Below are 20,184 nucleotides of genomic sequence, written 5' to 3'. Positions count from 1 at the left end.
CTTTCATTCTTGTGTTGATACACCACAACAGAACTCTGCGGTTGAATGTAAACATCAACATATTCTCAATGTTGCTCGAGCATTGCATTTTTAGTCCAATGTTCCTTTAGCTTATTGGGGTGATTGTGTTCTCACCTCAGTTTACCTCATAAGCCACACTCCTTCCCCACTTTTACTGAACAAAACTCCTTTTGAATTTCTTTGGCAGAAAAAACCCGTTTACTCCTATCTTCGTGCTTTTGGTTGTTTGTGTTATAGTTCCACTCTTAATCGAGATTGCACCAAATTCTCGCCTCGTGCTACTCTATCCATTTTCCTTGGCTATTCACCTGGTTATAAAGGCTACAAAGTGCTTAACTTATCCACAAATACTGTGCTCATTTCTCGAGATGTGGTCTTCTATGAATTCATTTTTCCTTTCACCACTACTCGTTCACAATAGCCTTCTTTTGCTTTGTTCTCTGAAAGGGTGTTGCCATTTCCTCCCAATCCCTCTTCTCAAATTTATGTTTCTCCTGAGTCCACAGCAACAGTTCCCACTTCATCTTCTTCTTTTCATCCTGTTCATGCCACTAGAGCACCTGCATATCTCCGTGATTACCATTGTTATTCCATCCCACAATCTTTTTCCACTTCCCATCCTTTAACTGTTGTTCTTAGTTATGACAGATTGTCTACTTCCCATAAATCTTTTGGCATGGCTCTTTCATCTCATGTCAAACCAACAACCTTTTCCCAGGCAGCTGCTATTCCTAAGTGGCAAGAAGCTATGTTTGCTGAGTTGCGTGCTCTAGAAGACAATGATACCTGGTCCTTCGTTTCCTTACCCCTCGATAAATATCCAGTTGACTGTAAATGGGTGCATAAAATCAAATATCATACAGATGGTTCTCTAGAGCGGTATAAAGCCCATTTAGTGGCTAAGAGGTTTACTCAACAAGAGAGTGTTGATTGCTTCGACACTTTTTCTCCTGTTGCTAAACTGGTGACTATTAAAGTACTTCTAACCTTAGCTGCAATCTATGGTTGGACCCTCACTCAACTTGACGTCAACAATGCATTTCTTCGGTGACCTCACATAAGAAATCTACATGTCTTTGCCTCCTGGTTATCATCATGAGGGGAAGACTCTACCAGCCAATGTTGTGTGCAAACTCCACAAGTCCCTTTATGGACTTAAGCAAGCGTTAAGACAATGGTTTTCCAAATTTTCAAATGCTCTACTTGCTAATGGTATAAAATAATCTACTGCAGATAATTCTCTGTTCATCAAGAAATTTGGTGCTTCATTTACTGCTTTATTAGTATATGTTGATGATATTGTTATAGCTAGCAACAATTCTAGGCATGTTAAAGATCTCAAAAACTTCCTTCACAGTCAATTTAAACTCAAGGAGTTATGAAGTCTAAAATACTTCTTGGCTCTTGACGTTGCTAGGTCCACCAAAGGGATTTCTCTCAGCCAACGCCATTACGCTCTGCAGTTTTTATCTGACACAAGTAATCTCAGGTGTAAGACCAGAAAAACACTCATGGATCCTAATGTCAAGCTCTCACAGGATGAGAGAGAGTTGCCTGATGATCCAACCCCTTATGGACGAATGATTGGGAAGCTTCTATATCTCACTATCACAAGACCAGATTTGTCCTATGCAATAAATCGTTTGAGTCAATTTCTAGATAAACCAAGACTTCCTCATTTACAAGCAGTCCATAGAGTAATTCAATATCTCAAGGCAACAGTTGGACAAAGCCTCTTCTTCTCTTCTTTTTCAGCAGTTAAATTGAAGGGTTTCGCAGATTCTGATTGGGGAGCTTGTCCTGACACAAGAAAATCGATTAGTGGTTTTTTGTGTTTTCATTAGAGACTCTTTAGTTTCTTGGAAATCAAAGAAACAACACATAGTGTCCCGATCATCAGCGGAAGCCAAATATAGGTCCATGGCTAATGCCACATGTGAGTCGATGTGGATGTTTTCTCTATTCAAAGATCTACATATTGAACGTCCCAATCCAGCTATATTGTTCTATGACAATCAAGATGCTTTACATATAACAGCTAATTCGGTCTTTCATGAGCAAACTAAGCATAAGCATATCGAAATTGACTGTCATCTTGTGCGAGAAAAGGTTCAGAATGGTTGCCTAAAAACACTGCATGTTGCTTCTCAACACCAAGTGGTAGATATATTAACCAAACCTCTTTTTCCAGCACAGTTCATGACTCTGCTAGCCAAGATGGGAATTCATAACATTTATTCTCCATCTCGAGGGACCTATTAGATATAGAAGGGTATTCCTGTAATAAAATACTTATTTTCGGTTTTTGCTCTATTCTGTTTTTGTTCTATTCTCTATAAAAGGCCTTTTATATTTTCCTTTTCTTAGTTGAACAAGAGAGAATAAATTATGTTTTTATGTCCCTTTTGTAATATCTTTTTTATTTTTGGGTTTCTATTTAAGGAGAATTATCTTTTGGGAGTAGATGGGTTCCCAAATTAACAAAACGTCCATATAACTCTTCAAATTGAGTTGAAGGATATGAAATAGTAACGGACAAATATACCCTTTAAGAACACATATAAAATATTTTATAAAATTAAGTTAAAAATACTAAATTAAATAAAAGTAGTTTTCAAAAATATTAAATTAAATAATTTTTTTTTTCAAAAGTATTAAATTATTTTTTTTTCAAAAATATTAAATTAAATTAAAGTATTTAAAAAAATATTAAATTAAATATTTTTTAAAATATTAAATTAAATAAAAGTATTTTAAAAAATATTAAATTAAATAAAAGTATTTTAAAAAATATTAAATTACATAAAAGTATTTTTTTAAATATTAAATTAAATAAAATTATTTTTCAAAAATATTAATTTTTTTCTCAAAATCAACAAAGGGCATTTTTGGAAATACTGAAGGATGATATCCTTCAACTCAATTTCCATACTTTTATTGGGTCTTGGGCTCAATTTAAAGAGTTACATGGACCTTTTGTTAATTTGGGGGTTCATCTAGCCCCAAAACATAATTCTCCCTTCTATTTATGGATAATTGTGTTTTCAACCCATATAAAGTTGATAATTAAGATAAGATCCTCCAATCACCCATAATTGATGATAAGGATATGAAATAGTAATTGACAAAAACACCCACTTGACTCATTTTTGTCTTTGTCCTACTACTTGCCATTATTCTTTCTTATTTAACTATTTTTGGATTTTTCATTATTTTTTTAAACTCTTTTATAAATAATTGAAAATTTAACATTATTTTTTATTTTTAAATTATAAATAAAAAAAATTTATATTAATGATTCAAATATTATTTTGGAAAATACTTTCTAAAAAAAATATTAATTTAAATAAATAAAAATTATCTTTTACATTTTAAAAGTAAATAATTTAATTATTAAAATACCATTTAAAATAAATATATTCACTATTTTAATTTTTTTATATTAAAAAGTATTTTAAAGTTTTTTTTTTACTATTATAAAATAAAAGGTTTAATTTTTTTTTTTAATCTTCTTCCTTCCTTATTTTAATAACTTTTTGAACATGACTTTTAGTAATAAGTTATATAAAATGTTTCAAATTTATTTATTAAGGATTTTTTTTAATGATTTGAATTAATTGAAAATTTATTAAAATAAGAAAAAGAAAAAGAAATAAAGAGGATGGCTGGAGAGTTTTTATTTTAAGTACTCAATTAAAATGTTTTCATATGACCTAATTTTAGAAGTGGATTATATCAATACACAGTAAAGATTGAATTTTTCTTATATAAAAAGGTTGAAAGGTATATTTACTTATTTTAGATGAAAACAAGTAACTAAAAATTACATAGATTATATTTGAGTTTGGTTTTAAAATATTTTTCTAGTTTTTATTTTTTATTTTTTTATTTTTTAAAATAATTTTATTTTCTATATTTGTCCCTTTTTGAAAATATGTTTAATTAAAAAATAAAAACTATTTTTAAAATGAAAATTGAGAACATTGTTTGGTACTATTATTTTTATATGAAAAAAAAATTATTTATTCATTTATTGCATCACTATACAATTGTATTACACAACTGTATAAGGAAAATGTATTAAGTGTACAAAGATGTACAAGACTACCATTTGTGAAAGATTATAATAAATTATAAGTCATTCCTTTATTTTTTTTATCACTTACGAATTGTGCATATATGTTATGCACTTTATTTAATTCCTACATGAAAATTTCAATACTATCTCCAATAATTATATTTGGGGAAAAAAAATTTTGACATTAAGTCATCCATCATCTTCTCAACTAAACCATTAGAAATATGGTTAAACACTCCTACATGGACATGGATACATAACTTAGGAGGGATATGAAGTTTGTGCCACTGTCCAAGGGTATTACACTAATTGTACAAGGGAAATGTACTAATTGTACAAAAATGTACAAGATTACCTTTTGTGAATTATTTTAATCAATTCTAAACCACTTTTTTATTTTCCTTGTCACCCAAGGGTTGTACGCCTATATCATGCATTTTATTTAACTCTCACATAGAAATTCTAATATTTTCCCCAATAATGATATTTGGGGAAAAAAAAATTGATCCTAAGTCATCCACCATTTTCTTAACCAAACCATTGAAAATATGATTAATACACCTATATGAACATATAACTTATGAGAAATATGAAATTTGTGTCATTGTACAAGGGTATTATACTAACTGTACAAGGAAAATGTGCTAAGTGTACAAGGCTCCTAATATGTTTTGTACAATTTTTAAACAACTTGAATTTGACATTAAAACGATTATTGATATTTTTTTTCCTTTTTTACCAAACTATATCATTAAGACATTCCCTACAAAAATTAACACATAGGAAATAAAATTAAAATCAATCAGAAATGCATATTTTTATTATTTTGCCTTTATAAACATAATTTCATTGTTATCAATAGAAATTAAAAAAATCATATTTAAACAGAATTAAAAATAAACAAAAATTATTTTTATAACATTTTTATTTTTTAAAATCATTAATTTAAATTATGAAATTAGTTTTAAAATTAAAAATATTTGTTGTAATTATAGTTTTGAAGATTTCATGATTTTTATCTTATTACTTTGAAAAAATTGTTTTAATAAGAAAATATTTATTTTAATGATTTTAAATATTTAAATATTTATTAAAAAATATTTAGAATTAGTATGGAGAGCAATTAGGTAATTTTGGAATTGAGAAATTTTGAATATTTTGAAGACTTTAATTTGGCCAATTACCCTATTTACACTTTCAAAATTATTGGAAGATAGGTAAATTAGTATTAAAAATATTGTCTTCTTGATTAATATTATATATATATATATATATATATATATATATATATATATATGCATGTGAGTGTTTACATTATTTTCGAAATAATAAACACCATGTGTCTAATTTGCAAGTTAGAAAAAAAAAAATATTTTATGAGGTATTTAAAAGGTATTTATTATATATTCTATAAATTTGAAAAACTATAATATTTGATAATACCTAATTTACAAGTTAGAACAAATAAATAATACTAATATTTTATGAGGTGTTTAAAAATTATTTAATATATATGAGAAATAATATAAGTTTGAAATAAAGAATCATATTTAAAATTATAATTATATTTATCAAATTTTTTACTAAGATTATCTTTAATTCTTTTAATATATTTATACTCATTTATTTAAAAAATGAAAAACTAATTTTTTTTTTTTTAAACATGTTCTATTATCTTTCAAGTAAAAAATTAGATAATTTTGAAAGTCAATAAAAAAAAATTAAATACCACTTTCAATAATTTTTAGATAAAATTTTATATAATATATTTTATTTGAAATTTAATTTCTAAAGTTTAACTAAAAAATTGTATTGACAATTTTCTTGTTGTGAATTAAAATATTTGTATTAGTCTATCTAGATAAGAAAAATTATTAATTTAATATTAGAACTTCATATCTTAGTTATTTTTTTCAATAAATTTATCTTTTTAAAAATTTTAAAATAAAAAAATTATAAATTATAAAGCTAAAAGGATATATATATATAATAAAGTGAAGTAATAGTCAATTTTTAAAATTTTTAAAATATGATTAATGTAGAAAATATAAAAAATAATTAAAAATAAGATAAAAATATAAATGAAAGGGTAATATAAATTTAAAATAAAAAATTAAAATTAAACTAAAAGATAAAAAATAATTTGGATGAAAAATTCTAAAAATTTTATCATTGCTTATAATAAGAGCAAAAAATTCAATATCTTTAAAAATGAAAAATAAAAAAACATTATTGATTTTTATTTGACATAAAATAGAAATATAGATTGGAAGAAAAAGAAAAAGAAAAGTTAGAAATGAGTAATACTTAATAGGGAATAGAAAAAGGAGAAAAAAAATACAAAAAAATTGAAATTTACACTCACTTGTACCTATGTAAGAGTTAAGGGTATTTTAGAGATCAATGAAAGACAATATCTTTCATCTTAATTTTCATACTTTGTTTGGGTCTTGGGCTTAAATATGCATGATATATTGACCAAATGTTAATTTTTGGGCCCACTTGGGCCCAAAACACAATTCTCCCTTCTTAAGGTGGTGATTGCACTTGATATGTATTGTTAAATTCCCTTTATTGTACTAATTTTGAAGGGGTAAGTAGGACATGTCTAATTCTTTATATTTTTAAAATTTATAAAATTTTGTTAACCCAATTCATTAGGAAAAAAAAAAGTTAAAAAAAATGTTATTAATTGAATATATTTTTGTAAGGATCCGTAAATTAGTATCCCAAGTTTTCTTCTAGATGCCATGATTTCATGAGAATGAAGACAAATCCCCTTTTATACTATACATTGGATTGAAATGTAGTGTGAAAAATGGTTGGATGTGTTTATACTATGTAACGGCTTTAGACTATCCAAACATCTCGTGGAATTGACTTGGTAAGATTGTAGGTTATTGACCCACTATCTGCAGCCCACCATTGAAATTAATACCTCGTCCAATCCTGTAGCCCAGTTGAAGTAAAATAGCATAAAGACATTATTAGTTCACAATATATAATCTAAAATAAAGTATACGACTATGTATAATCCGTGTAGACGAATTCAAATATTTGACATTAACGCTAAGTAATTGCTCAATGAGAAAAATCCAATGTGACACGTGTTGTCCAAAAGTTTAATTTAAACAAAATTGTACAGTGGTCAATGGTCGCCTGCTTAAATTAATCTTATATACTGCAGCTTACCCATGAGGGCCGCCATTCTACCTTCTACGGTAGTGTTTTAAATGTGAATCATTATTATATGGAGAAAGAAAATTTTGATGAGCTCTCATCATTTGAATCATTCAAATGTTCCGCAGGAAAGTTTCAAATCCCTTTAAGAAATCAAATTCACTATATATAAATACATAACCAAAATGGATTCACAAAGGCATAACAAAAATCTTTCCCCACTGGTTCCAGAAAGAGAGAATCCATGGATTGTCACTGCATCAAGCTTATGCATGCTGTGTTGCTATGGGTGATTGCAGCAGCAGCAGCAGCAGCAGGAACAGCATCAGCCCAAACCATTGCGCCGGACTGCCAAGCTACATGTGGGGGCGTCACCATTCCATACCCGTTTGGCACAACGGAAGGTTGTTACTTGAACAGAAACTACTTGATAACTTGTAACAACACCTTCAGCCCTCCAAAACCATTTCTCCGGACCGGTAATATTGAAGTCCTAAACATATCGCTCGTTGATCATTATCTGCGCGTCCTCACCCCTGTAGGCAGTGATTGTTATAACGAGAAGGGCGGGCGTCGACAAGTCACTGCCCGCACTACTTTATCAAGGTTCCCCTTCTCAAATACGCGCAACAAGTTCACAGCCATCGGGTGCGACACCTTTGCAGTGATCATGAATGGTATGAATGGCCAAAGCATCTCAACCGGGTGTTTGTCCATGTGCGACAGTATCCAAAGTGTGACCAATGGGTCATGCTCCGGAATAGGGTGTTGCCAGACCTCCATTCCTAAAGGTCTCCTCAATTTTAATGTGACTGTTAGCAGCTTTAGCAACCACTCCGACATCTTGAGCTTTAATCCCTGCAGCTATACTTTCTTAACTGAAGAAGACTCCTTCAACTTCTCTTCTGCTGATCTTATAGATCTGCAGAACAGAAGTCACGTCCCAACTGTGCTGGATTGGGCCGTGGGAGAGCAAACGTGTGAAGAAGCTCAGAAGAACTTGACAAGTTTCGCATGTCAGGCAAATAGTATTTGTTTTGACTCCAACAATGATTATGGGTATCAATGCAATTGCTCAGCAGGTTACCAAGGGAACCCATACCTCCCCAGTGGTTGCCAAGGTATTTGCTTACGTTCTACTGCTTTCTAATTCAGTTGTTTTTATAATTTTGTTTAGCTGGTTGTTTGAATTAACAAAGAGTACTTGTCCCAGATATTGACGAGTGTGGAGATCCAAATCTCAATCAGTGCACAAAAAATTGCATTAACACACTAGGGAGTTATACTTGTTCTTGCCCCAAAGGGTACCATGGAGATGGCAGACAAGATGGAGAAGGTTGCATTGCTGATGATCAGTTACTAGCGATCAAGATTGCCATTGGTAAGTATATCTACTGGACTGTACTTATGACCTGTGGGCCGCTAATATTGTTACACGTACACACCACAATATGTGCATATATTCCATTATATTTTGCATGAAGATTATCAAGAATAGAAAAGAAAATTTGAAATCTTAATTACCACTATTTATGGTAAATTAGTTAGGGTATAATGATAAATTCTCATTACCTTTTTCTAAAGTTTGTGGCTTGATTGAGTTCACATATGGTACATGTCGATACTAGTATTGTGATGTACATTTTGGTTTGTGATATGTTAACAAAATTTAACTAATTTATAAATATCAAGGCATTGCCCAAATTAAACTTAGCCTTCAATTATCATAAGTTGTGAATGATATTAATTTTATTTTTCTTAAATGTAGGTATTAGCATTGGCTTTTTGGCATTAATAATTGGGAGCTCATGGTTGTATTGGATACACAAGAGAAGAAAGTTCATTAAACTCAAAGAAAAATTCTTTTGGCAAAATGGTGGTTTAATGTTACAACAACAACTTTCTGGGCAAGACGGATCCAATGAAACGGTTAAAATTTTTACTGCAGAAGAGCTTGAGAAGGCTACCAACAAGTACGATGAAGGTAAAATCATCGGCACTGGAGGATATGGAACAGTTTATAAGGGAATTTTGGTTGATGGTAGAACAGTTGCAATCAAGAAGTCTAAGATAGTGGATCAAAGCCAAATTGAGCAATTTATAAATGAGGTAGTTATACTATCTCAAATCAATCATAGAAATGTGGTCAAACTCTTAGGTTGTTGTCTGGAGACTGAAGTTCCTTTATTAGTTTATGAATTCATCACCAATGGCACCTTGTTTGACCACATTCATGATGAAGGTAAGGCATCCAACATCTCATGGGAAGCTCGTCTAAGGATTGCAGCAGAAACTGCTGAAGTGTTATCATATTTGCATTCTGCAGCTTCTATACCAATAATTCATAGGGATGTTAAGTCTAATAACATTCTTTTGGATGATAATTATACTGCAAAAGTGTCGGATTTTGGTGCTTCAAGATTGGTTCCAATGGATCAAAGTCAATTATCTACAATGGTTCAAGGAACTTTGGGATATTTAGACCCTGAATATCTGCAAACAAGCCAATTAACTGAGAAAAGTGATGTTTATAGCTTTGGAGTTGTCCTTGTGGAGCTACTAACGGGAAAACAAGTACTCTCATCTGACAGGTCTGAAGAGCAAAGAAGTTTAGCTATGTATTTTCTTTCTTCATTAAAAGAGGATCGATTATTTCAAGTTCTTGAAAACTATATAATGAAGGATGAAAATACTCAACAGATTAAAGAAGTTGCTACACTTGCGAAGAAATGCTTAAGAGTAAAAGGAGAAGAAAGACCCTCTATGAAGGACGTAACAATGGAACTAGAGAGGATAAGAAATATAAAAAACAACCGATGGATTGACGTTGATCTGAATTCAGAAATGGAGTACTTGTTTAGTAAACCATCAGGTGCCTATATTCATGATGGTAGTAATAGCACAACTCTTGCATACGATAGCATGAAATATCATGTAATTTCACCTGTAAATGATGGGAGATGATTGAGAGGTTTTATTTATTTACTTATTTTTTGTAATATGAACATTATAGAACTCTATTGAAGTTGTTCCTTTCCATATTTAGAATTTTTGTCAAAATTTTGCAACTTCTCATCAAAAACCAATATTTTGAATAACATTTCTTAAAAGTTATCACTTTTGAATATGTTTACGGCATGCCCTTCAAGCCTTCTTCCTTCTTTTTGCACATTCAAAAACTTGTATATGTTTTGGTATATATGAATTTTTTTAATAATAAAAATAATAATAATGTATTATTAATTATAAAGAAACAAAAGAAGGATTAATGATTTTTATTGATAAATGCAAATTAATTCTGATTTTTAAAGCATGAAAAGAGTTCTGAACTGGGAGGGAAAAAGGTGACAAACCAACTACACATGTGAATATAAAAAGGGATCAGCTACTTGAAAATATATTTATTAATTAGAATTTATTTATCAGAATTTGAAACTAGGATGAATCAGTCGTCTCAATTTAACACGTCATTTAATTTTAGTATGATGACGACTTTCAATTTTTATATTTTTATTATAAGCAATATCTAAGAATTCAACATTATTCAAATATTTAATTTTTTTCTTCAGTGATATAGAAAAGATCATCATCATCTTAAGCGTGTGACATGTCACAAGATGCTCTTGAAAGAAAAATAATGACGACACACCCTAATGAAAAAGTCTGAAATAGTTTTAAAAGGCATAAAGTCTTGGACACAACACCACAGAAGATGGGAGTCTAGAATCTAGATCAAAATGAAAAATAATCCATAATTCATTTCAATTTTATAAACTATAATTTAAAATTAAGTCAAATTCAAGATTTCGATTTTTTTTTTTCAAAAAAAAAAAATCACCCAACAAAAAAAATATTAAAAGTTTCAATATTCAAAGAAATTTTATGAAATTTATTTATCCTCATTTTTATTTTTTTTTAATAATTCTCATATTTGGGCCAAGTGCAAGACAAGTAATTTTTCTGTTACTAAAAATTAACGCTGTTTAGTGAAACACGGTCAAATTTAGAAAACAAATTATGGAATCTCAATCATTAAAGATAGATAGGAGAAGTGAAAGTATTTAATAAAAAAACATGTAGAGTGAGAAAGGAGTAACCTCTTCCTTCAATCACATGTCGTCAGAGAGGCCAGCCAACTGGGAAACTTTCAAAGGCCGCGGACTTTTCCAAGGGCAAACGAGAAAAACTTCTTTAATTTCCACGATGTTTAACGGGGGAGTTTCTACCCCTAGAGTCAAACTTAACTCCTTCTGTATGAACTGAAAAACATGGTAAAGAATTTGTCTATATGTTTAGCCAAAATGAAGCCACAGAAGAATTACAATTACAACCAAAACTTGCCCCAACACGCCGGAGTAACTTACCCCTCAATTGATCCCAGCAAGAAAAGAATCCATGGAATTGCAGATCAATCTGATGCATGCCATGTTGCTATGGGTGATAGCGGCAGCAGCAAAAGCAGCATCACAAACCATTAAGCCAGACTGCGAAGCTACATGTGGGGATGTTAGCATCCCATACCCTTTTGGCACAAGAGAAGGTTGCTACTTGAATGATGACTTCCTCATAGCTTGTAACCATTCTCTTAGCCCTCCAAAACCACTTCTATGGAATAGTAGCTTTAACCTCCAAGTCTTGAATATATCGATTGAGGATCATCGGCTGCGCATCTACACCTTTGTGGGCCGTGATTGCTACGACAAGATGGGTAAGCAATATGATCAGCCAACTTTAGCCTATGCGAACCTACCAAGGTTCCCCTTCTCCGACAAAGGTAACAGATTCACAGCCATTGGATGTGACACCATCGCTGTATTCAATGGTTTGAACGGTGCAGATGACTTCACAACAGGGTGTTTGTCCCTGTGTAACAGCATCCGAAGTGTAACTAACGGGTCCTGCTCCGGCATAGGCTGTTGCCAAACCTCCAATATTCCCAAAGGCCTCTTCAGTTATTATGCGAGTGTGGGAAGCTTCTACAACCACACCAAAGTCTGGAGCTTCAATCCCTGCAGTTACGCCTTCTTAGCGGAAGAAGAATCTTTCAACTTCTCCTCAGCTGATCTTAAAGATCTGCAAAACAGAACTGTTTTCCCCACCTTGCTTGATTGGGCGGTCGGGAACAAAACATGCGAAGAAGCCAAGAAGAACTTGACGAGTTACGCATGTAAAGATAATAGCTATTGTTATAACTCCGATAATGGTCCTGGATACCGCTGCAACTGCTCCTCTGGTTTCCAGGGGAATCCATATCTTCCCAATGGCTGTCAAGGTATTGATCACCTGGGTTCTTCTCCTTTACATTTAATTTTAGCTATTTAATTGAACTTATAATGATAATTGTCCAATCTTTGGTGAGAAAATCTTTTCTTCCAGATATTGATGAGTGTGCAGATCCAAAGCGCAACGAGTGTACAAAGGTTTGCATTAACACACCCGGGAGTTATACTTGTTCTTGCCCCAAGGGGTACCATGGAAATGGCAGACGGGATGAAAATGGCGATGGTTGCACTCCTCATGATGATCAATTACTAATTGTTAAGATTGCAGTTGGTGAGTCTTGTATTTACCGATTAATTCTACATCTTACACATGGGTTGTTGCTACATACTTATTATACATGCATTTTCTACTTTGTGCACAGAAACAAAGGAAAATTTAAAATCTTACAATTATTTTTGGGTAAACATGCTTTTTTGATTATTCATTCTTGTTGATGGGATAGCATAATTTTGCTCACTATTAATATGTTTGAATCTCACATGCTCAAATATATTAGGATATTTATATGTAATTTGAACTTCCGGATGCTGCCAATTAGGTTAGTCAAAGTTGTTTTGGCATTTCCTGGGGCAGGCTCATAGGTCTATCCACTGCCTTGACAAGTCCATGGCGGGCTTATCTGGAGTGTTCTTACGTTTGAGAAAATTCAAGAGAAAATCCAAACTCTGAAAGATGCTTCAGAGAAGCTTCCCAGAGGATGCTTCAGATCCTCATATAATTAAAAAAAGAAATGATTATATTATTTTACTTGTTTATCATCAACTAGCTTGCAAGTAAACTCATTGGGTCAATGCGGACTTTGAGTTAGAATCTTAGGTTTTTAAACATGTACAGAAACTAGCTAGTTGAAATGTCATACTCTGATGAATATCAGTGGTTGTCAGGTTCATTTTGGTCTCAAGAATTTTTTATTTGATGGAATACCGTGACAGTGTATCTGGAGATAAAACTTCAATTATTAACCCTTACAGATTATTTAATTTCAACTTTTTGAATTGAATGTAGGTATTTTCATCGGCCTTATAGCACTACTAATCACTAGCTCATGGCTATATTGGGGACTCAAGAAAAGAAAATTCATCAAGCTCAAAGAAAAGTTCTTTCAGCAAAATGGAGGTTTAATGTTACAACAACAACTTCATGGACGAGAAGGATCTAGTGAATCAGTTAAAATCTTTACAGCTGAAGAACTGGAAAAGGCTACTAATAAGTATGATGAGGATACAATCATTGGTCGAGGAGGATATGGCACAGTTTATAAGGGAATTCTTGCGGATGGCAGAGTAGTTGCAATTAAGAAGTCCAAGTTAGTTGATCAAACCCAAATTGAGCAATTTATAAATGAGGTGGTCGTGCTATCCCAAATCAATCATAGAAATGTGGTTAAACTCTTGGGATGTTGTTTAGAAACAGAAGTGCCTTTACTAGTCTATGAATTCATCACCAATGGCACTCTCTTCGACTACATACATAACAAAAGCAAGGCTTCTTCCATTTCATGGGAAACTCGTTTAAGAATTGCTGCAGAAACTGCGGGAGTTTTGTCATATTTGCACTCTTCTGCTTCTATACCAATAATTCATAGAGATGTGAAGTCTACCAACATTCTTCTGGATGATAATTACACAGCAAAAGTGTCTGATTTTGGAGCTTCAAGGTTGGTTCCGCTAGATCAAACTCAGTTATCTACAATGGTGCAAGGAACTCTCGGATATTTAGATCCTGAATATTTGCATACAAGTCAGTTAACTGAAAAAAGTGACGTCTATAGCTTCGGAGTCGTACTTGTGGAATTACTAACGGGAAAGAAAGCACTTTCCTTCGATAGGCCAGAGGAGGAAAGAAGTCTAGCCATGCATTTTCTTTCTTCATTGAAAAATGATCGCTTGTTTCAAATTCTTGAGGATTATATAGTACCAAATGATGAAAACATGGAGCAGCTTAAGGATGTTGCTAAGCTTGCAAAGAGATGCCTAGAAGTAAAAGGGGAGGAGCGACCGACTATGAAGGAAGTGGCAAGGGAATTAGACGGAATGAGAATGATGACAAAACATCCATGGGTTAATATTGAACTGAATCCAGAAGAAACTGAGTGTTTGCTCGGGGAACACTCCGATGCCCATAATAATGGTGGTAGTCTCAACATAGTAAGTACATTTGATGTTACAACCAGCCAAATAATTGTACCATTAGATAATGGGAGGTGATAGGTGTTTTTTTCTTTTCTTTTTTTTTTTTTTTCTTTTTTGCATAAATGATGATGTGTGCCATCTAATTTGAAAATATGGTTTAGTAGTGTATTTTTTGAAAGTAATTAACTAATAAGCATCATGTTTGCTTTTTTTTTTTTCTTCTTGGTATCCAATCTATATTGTAAACATACCATTTGACTTTTGATATGTTATTTTCCTCCTCTAGTTATGATGACTCTAATTTTGGACTTCAGTTCAATGTTAACTAATTATCTAATTATTATAATTTTTGTGTTAATTAATTAAAGTCATTGGCTCATGTCACCATTGTGTTTTTTAATTATGCCGACCATTATATCTATTTCTAATACAGGTCACACCATTATTTATACTTAATTTTATCTTTTTAATCCTCTCTTTTAGTACTTGTAAAACTTATGTGGTTACAAAAATAAGGCTGAATGTGAAGTGTGATGATGGCAGCTACCATCAAATCTAGTTTCATAATACAGATGAACTCATACTAAAAAAATAATTGTCCAATCACAATGAAGCGCCAGACGCAGGCTAGGTTGGAAATGTTGAATTGATCATCACTATATGTTTATTCAAATTGGTCCATTTGATTGTGCCACTAGTTGAGAGAAGAACACGTTGCAACCACTTATTAGAATATTCTTTTTAAGATTATTATAGAAATTGTAATTTTTAGAGAGTTCCTCTTGTTTGATAATTGTTTTCGCAAATGACATTTTGCGTTCTAGAAGAAAATAATAAGAAAATACATACAATAATCCAAAAACAAAAAATGATTTTTTTTCCTAAAAATTAAAAAATTAGTTGCATGTTTTCATAAACACATTTATTCAATTATTTTTATTTGTTTTCTAAGTATTATTTTAAAAACTAATTATTAACAATGCTTAAAAATAAAATTGTAAAAATTATTTTTAAAACATATTTAAAAATATAGTCAAATTCTCAAATAGGCTTTTGTTTTATAAAATATTAGAGAATAATTTTTAAAAATATATTTGATTGTATTTTAGAGTAATACTTTTAACATGTTTTTGAAAAGAAAAAAGTTACATGTTAAGTGAAATTTAATAAACACTTTTAAATTTTGTAATTGTTGAAAAATCACTTATATTTTTTTGAAAAAAATGATATATTTGGCAGTAATTTTAAAAAGTGTTTTTAATATTTTTAATATTTAAAAATAAAAATTTTCAAGTGTTAAAAGGATCAAAAACATTTCTAAATAAAATCTTAAAATCCATTTGATTGTATTTTATAATAAGAACTCATTTGGTAGTGATTTTAAGAAACGCTTTTAATATTTTTAATATTTAAAAAAATTTATCATTTAAGTGTTAAAAATATTATAAATATTTTATAAAATCACTCTAATATTTTTAGCCTGTTTTTAAAAAGAAAAAAACTAGATGTTAAGTCAAATTTAATAAACACTTTAAAATTTTGAAAATTTGTAATTATTGAAAAATTATTTATATTTTTTTGAAAAAATACTTAGAGTACTGACGGTGAAAAGTGTAATGCCGGCAACTACCATCAAATTTAGTTAGATGAACTCACGAGGGGCGACTTAGCGTAGGGTAGGTTGGAAATGTTGAATTGGTCATCACTATATGTTCTTTCAAATTGGTCCATTTGATTGTGCCACTAGTTGAGAGAAGAACAAGACACTTGTTTCCGAATAGACGTTGCAACCACTTATTAGAATATTCTTTTTAAGATTATTATAGAAATTGTAGTTGCGACCACTTATTAGAATATTCTTTTTAAGATTATTATAGAAATTATAATTTACACACGGAATGAGAGTATCCCTTGTTTGATAATTGTTTTCCCCAATGATATTTTGCTTTCTCCAAGAAAAGAAGAAGAAGAGGAAAATATATACAATAATCTGAAAAGAAAAAAAAAATTGAAAAATGAAAAATTAGTTGTTTTCATAAAACATTTTCCCAATTGTTTTGGTTTGTGTTGTAAGTATTATTTTAAAAACTAATTATTAAGAATGATTAAAAATAAAACACTATATATAAAAATTATTTTTAAAACATATTTAAAAATATAATCAAATTCTCAAATAGATTTTTATTTTACAAAATATTAAAGAATAATTTTAAAAAATTATTTCTCAAAACTATTTTAAAAAACACTTTTCAAATAAAGTCATAAAATATATTTGATTGTATTTTAGAATAATACTTTTAACCCATTCTTTAAAAGAAAAAAGTTAGATATTAAGTGAAATTTAACAAATACTTTTAAAATTTTGAAAATTTGTAATGGTTAAAAAATCACTAATATTTTTTTTGGAAAAACATTTAAAGCATATTTGACAATGATTTTGAGAAACATTTTTAGCATTTCTAATACTTGAAAAAGAAAAAATTTCAAGTGTTAGAAATACCAAAAATATTTCCTAGAATTACTCTCGAACACACTCTAACATTTAATCTTTCTAACGTTTGATAGTGACTCTGAAAAGTGTTTTTCATCTTTGTAACACTTGAAAATTTTTATTTTTGAAGAATTAGAAATATTAGAAATATTTCTTAAAATCACTATCAAATGGACTCTTATAATGTTATAAAAAAACACTTGAAAAGTAATTGATTCAATCAAAACCACTTTTAAAAAAAACATATCTAATAAAAATATTTCAAATATAAACGAATATACTTTTAACCGGATTATTCCAAATTACAATTTCACCTTGTTTATATTGTTTATATGTATATCAATGTTGTGGAATCCAAATTCATTTACCAAGTCCGGAAACAATTTAGAAACTCACCAATTTTCAACTTTCAAGCACCTTCGTCTTAAGTTTTAATTGGAATGAAGAAATTCAGTTTTGGTTCATAAGCATTATGCTACACGTTCTGGAAGAGAGCCTTTGTTCAACAATACTTTCTATTTATATATATATACGTGAAGTAGTTGTTTCTCTTACAATTACATAAACCCCCAGCCAAGTCCATTGGTAGAGTCTAAAGACGCCCCCATGCCCATTACTTCCCAGGCCCACTCCCAAGCCCTACCTAACATGAAAGAAGAAAACAAAGACCCATTACTTCCCCAGAAACAAGCCCACTAGTGGGGACAGCCCAAATACTAAGTGGGCCCTAAGGAGATTTTGAAAAAACAGTCTTGACCCAACCAATCCACACGGTTGGCAGGTCCAACCGGTGGAATCACTTGTTGGTTCAACTTAAAAACGGTCAGAAAAATCCAATTAGATCGAAAAAGGGCTCTGATCCATGATTCAACAGGTTGAGCCATCCAGCCTGCACCAATTTTAAAATTAAATATTGGATTTAATACCATGATCACTTTCCAAGTAAAAGGATAAGATGAAACAGGCAAAATTTTTAATGCGTTAGAGCTTGAGAAGGCCACTAATAACCATAATGAAAACAAAATCATCGATCCACAAGAACACGAAATAACTTTATAAGGGAATTTAAAGTGAAGTCCCATGTGTGGTCAATTGCTCTAATTAGACTGTTGCTTGGAGACTAAAGTCCGTTTACCAGTTTATAAATTTGTCACTAAGGGAGTTTTATTTGACCACATACATAAAGAAAATGAAGTGTTTAGTCATCTTGTTACAAGCTTGTCATGGAGCATTGTTACAGTTATATTTTGCAGCTTCTCAGTTAATAATTTACAAGGATGCTACTCTAATAACATTTTTTAGATAGTAATCATACTGTAAGAATGTCAGATTATGGAGCTTCAAGTTCAACTAATTTGAACTCAATAATCTATGATGGCGCAATGAACTTGGGTGGGATACTTGGACTTGAGTCTTTACAAACCAGTGGATTGAGAAAAGAAAAATGTTTACCAAATCATCAAAGAAAGGGATTTTGGCTTTGTTGGGGCATCTATTAGCATGCAGTCTTTGTAAACAACACGGAAGGAGTACTTCTAGATGTATTCTCGATTAAACGGGCACAGTTGATTTACCTGGAAAAAAAAAAAGACAAAACATCTACTAGTCTTTCCTATATTATGATTAGAAAACGTGAAGCAATGTTGTTTCTATCCTTAGGAAAGTACATAACCAAGTTCAACATTTCAAACAAACTAGAAAGTATGGCTGATGAACTCAATGCAACACAAGTCTATAAAAAAGCAGTGGGCAGTGGGCACATGCCATAACTTTTAATCATTAAAAAGGTAGGCATAATGGTACATAACTTTTGGTCATTAACAAACTTTAAAAAAAAAAAAAAAAATCATCCACTTAAATAATTATGACTCAATTAACAATCTTAAAATGTGCTAGAAAATTTTTAAAAAATTAAAAAAAAAAAAAAAAGTCTCTAATTTCATTTGCCCACGAGACAAGAAGGAAAATAAAGTACACGCCGGCTGTAAACAATGTCTTTGGGTGGAGAAAGCTAAATATGCGACTGTGTGCATACTTCCATACATGCCCTCATGGAGGAAAGTCCAAAATAAGTATTTTGCTCCGGCGTTAAACAATTGATGTCTTTGGGTGGATATGGATAAAGTTATGCGACTGCATGCATGTACATGTACATGTGCCTACATGAAGAAGACTCCAAAATGAGTGTTTGCTCCGGCTTTTGTCGGGCATTGGCAGAAACCTCCACTCCACAAGATCTAAAAGAACTTGCTTTTGGCATTGGGGAGCTATGGTCATCACAGAGCTGGCATTTGGTAAGTTTGTCCCTGCAGATATCTGAGCTATTTATCCAGTAGAGAAAAATTAATTCCTGTGATATTGAATTGTTTATTATATTTTACTTAAACATTGATTCATAGCTGGCTCTTTTCTCTGTTTTTTTTTTTTTTTCCTTCTGATTTTCCAAAATCTGGTGAATGAAAGGGTTCAAGTCTGATTATCACGTCCTTGTGAAAAAAAGTATGTACTAATAATACACAAGGGAGTTATATTTGTTTGTTGCTTGAGCAGTTTCCATGGGAATGGCATTCATATGTGACACCACATGATAAATGAATCGTTATGATTAAAAATGATGATAAAACCTTATATTAATATTTTTTTTAAAAGTATTAATAATGAAAATTGCTAGAAATCTTAATTTTTGCTCATTATTTGACATACCTATTTGAATAAACCTAGTTTACAACGGATCATTTATGATAAACATGATTTTTATAAACAAAATATATATGCACACCAGTATACTGGATTAGTTAATTCACATACCGTTTGAAGGGCTAGGAAATAATCGCTGAGGAGCTTGCCGGGTGTTGTCTGTATATCCCATTGCATTGAACTAGCCAACCCCTTCCAAATTTGCCTCAATAAAAAGGCCCAGCATCTGTAAGAAGTTGCCTTCACAAAAAAGAATCTCATATTAGAACACAAAGAAGCAGGAAGCAGACATGAACTCACAA

General features: G+C 31.0%; 1 protein-coding gene across 1 annotated transcript; it reads left to right on the top strand.

The window, feature by feature from the left end:
• Positions 1-7,494: 7,494 nt before the first annotated feature.
• On the top strand, positions 7,495-14,912 carry LOC100262500 (uncharacterized). The gene is made up of 6 exons (XM_059735054.1): positions 7,495-8,400; positions 8,493-8,660; positions 9,048-10,213; positions 11,642-12,551; positions 12,656-12,832; positions 13,568-14,912. Exons 1-6 carry the CDS (start codon positions 7,524-7,526, stop codon positions 14,767-14,769), a joined length of 4,500 nt encoding a protein of 1,499 aa, XP_059591037.1. The 5' UTR covers positions 7,495-7,523; the 3' UTR covers positions 14,770-14,912.
• The last annotated feature ends 5,272 nt before the right edge of the window (positions 14,913-20,184 follow it).

This window comes from Vitis vinifera, chromosome 18 (genome assembly GCF_030704535.1).
Source record: "Vitis vinifera cultivar Pinot Noir 40024 chromosome 18, ASM3070453v1".
NCBI classification, from domain to species: Eukaryota; Viridiplantae; Streptophyta; class Magnoliopsida; order Vitales; family Vitaceae; genus Vitis; species Vitis vinifera.
This window is presented reverse-complemented; position numbering and strand designations above follow the sequence as displayed.

Coding starts and splice junctions, on each gene's coding strand:
- LOC100262500 (XM_059735054.1), top strand. CDS start 7,524: ATGGATTGTCACTGCATCAAGCTTATGCATGCTGTGTTGCTATGGGTG. Junction 8,661..9,047: donor AGCGATCAAGATTGCCATTG/GTAAGTATATCT, acceptor TCTTAAATGTAG/GTATTAGCATTGGCTTTTTG. Junction 12,552..12,655: donor TCTTCCCAATGGCTGTCAAG/GTATTGATCACC, acceptor CTTTTCTTCCAG/ATATTGATGAGTGTGCAGAT.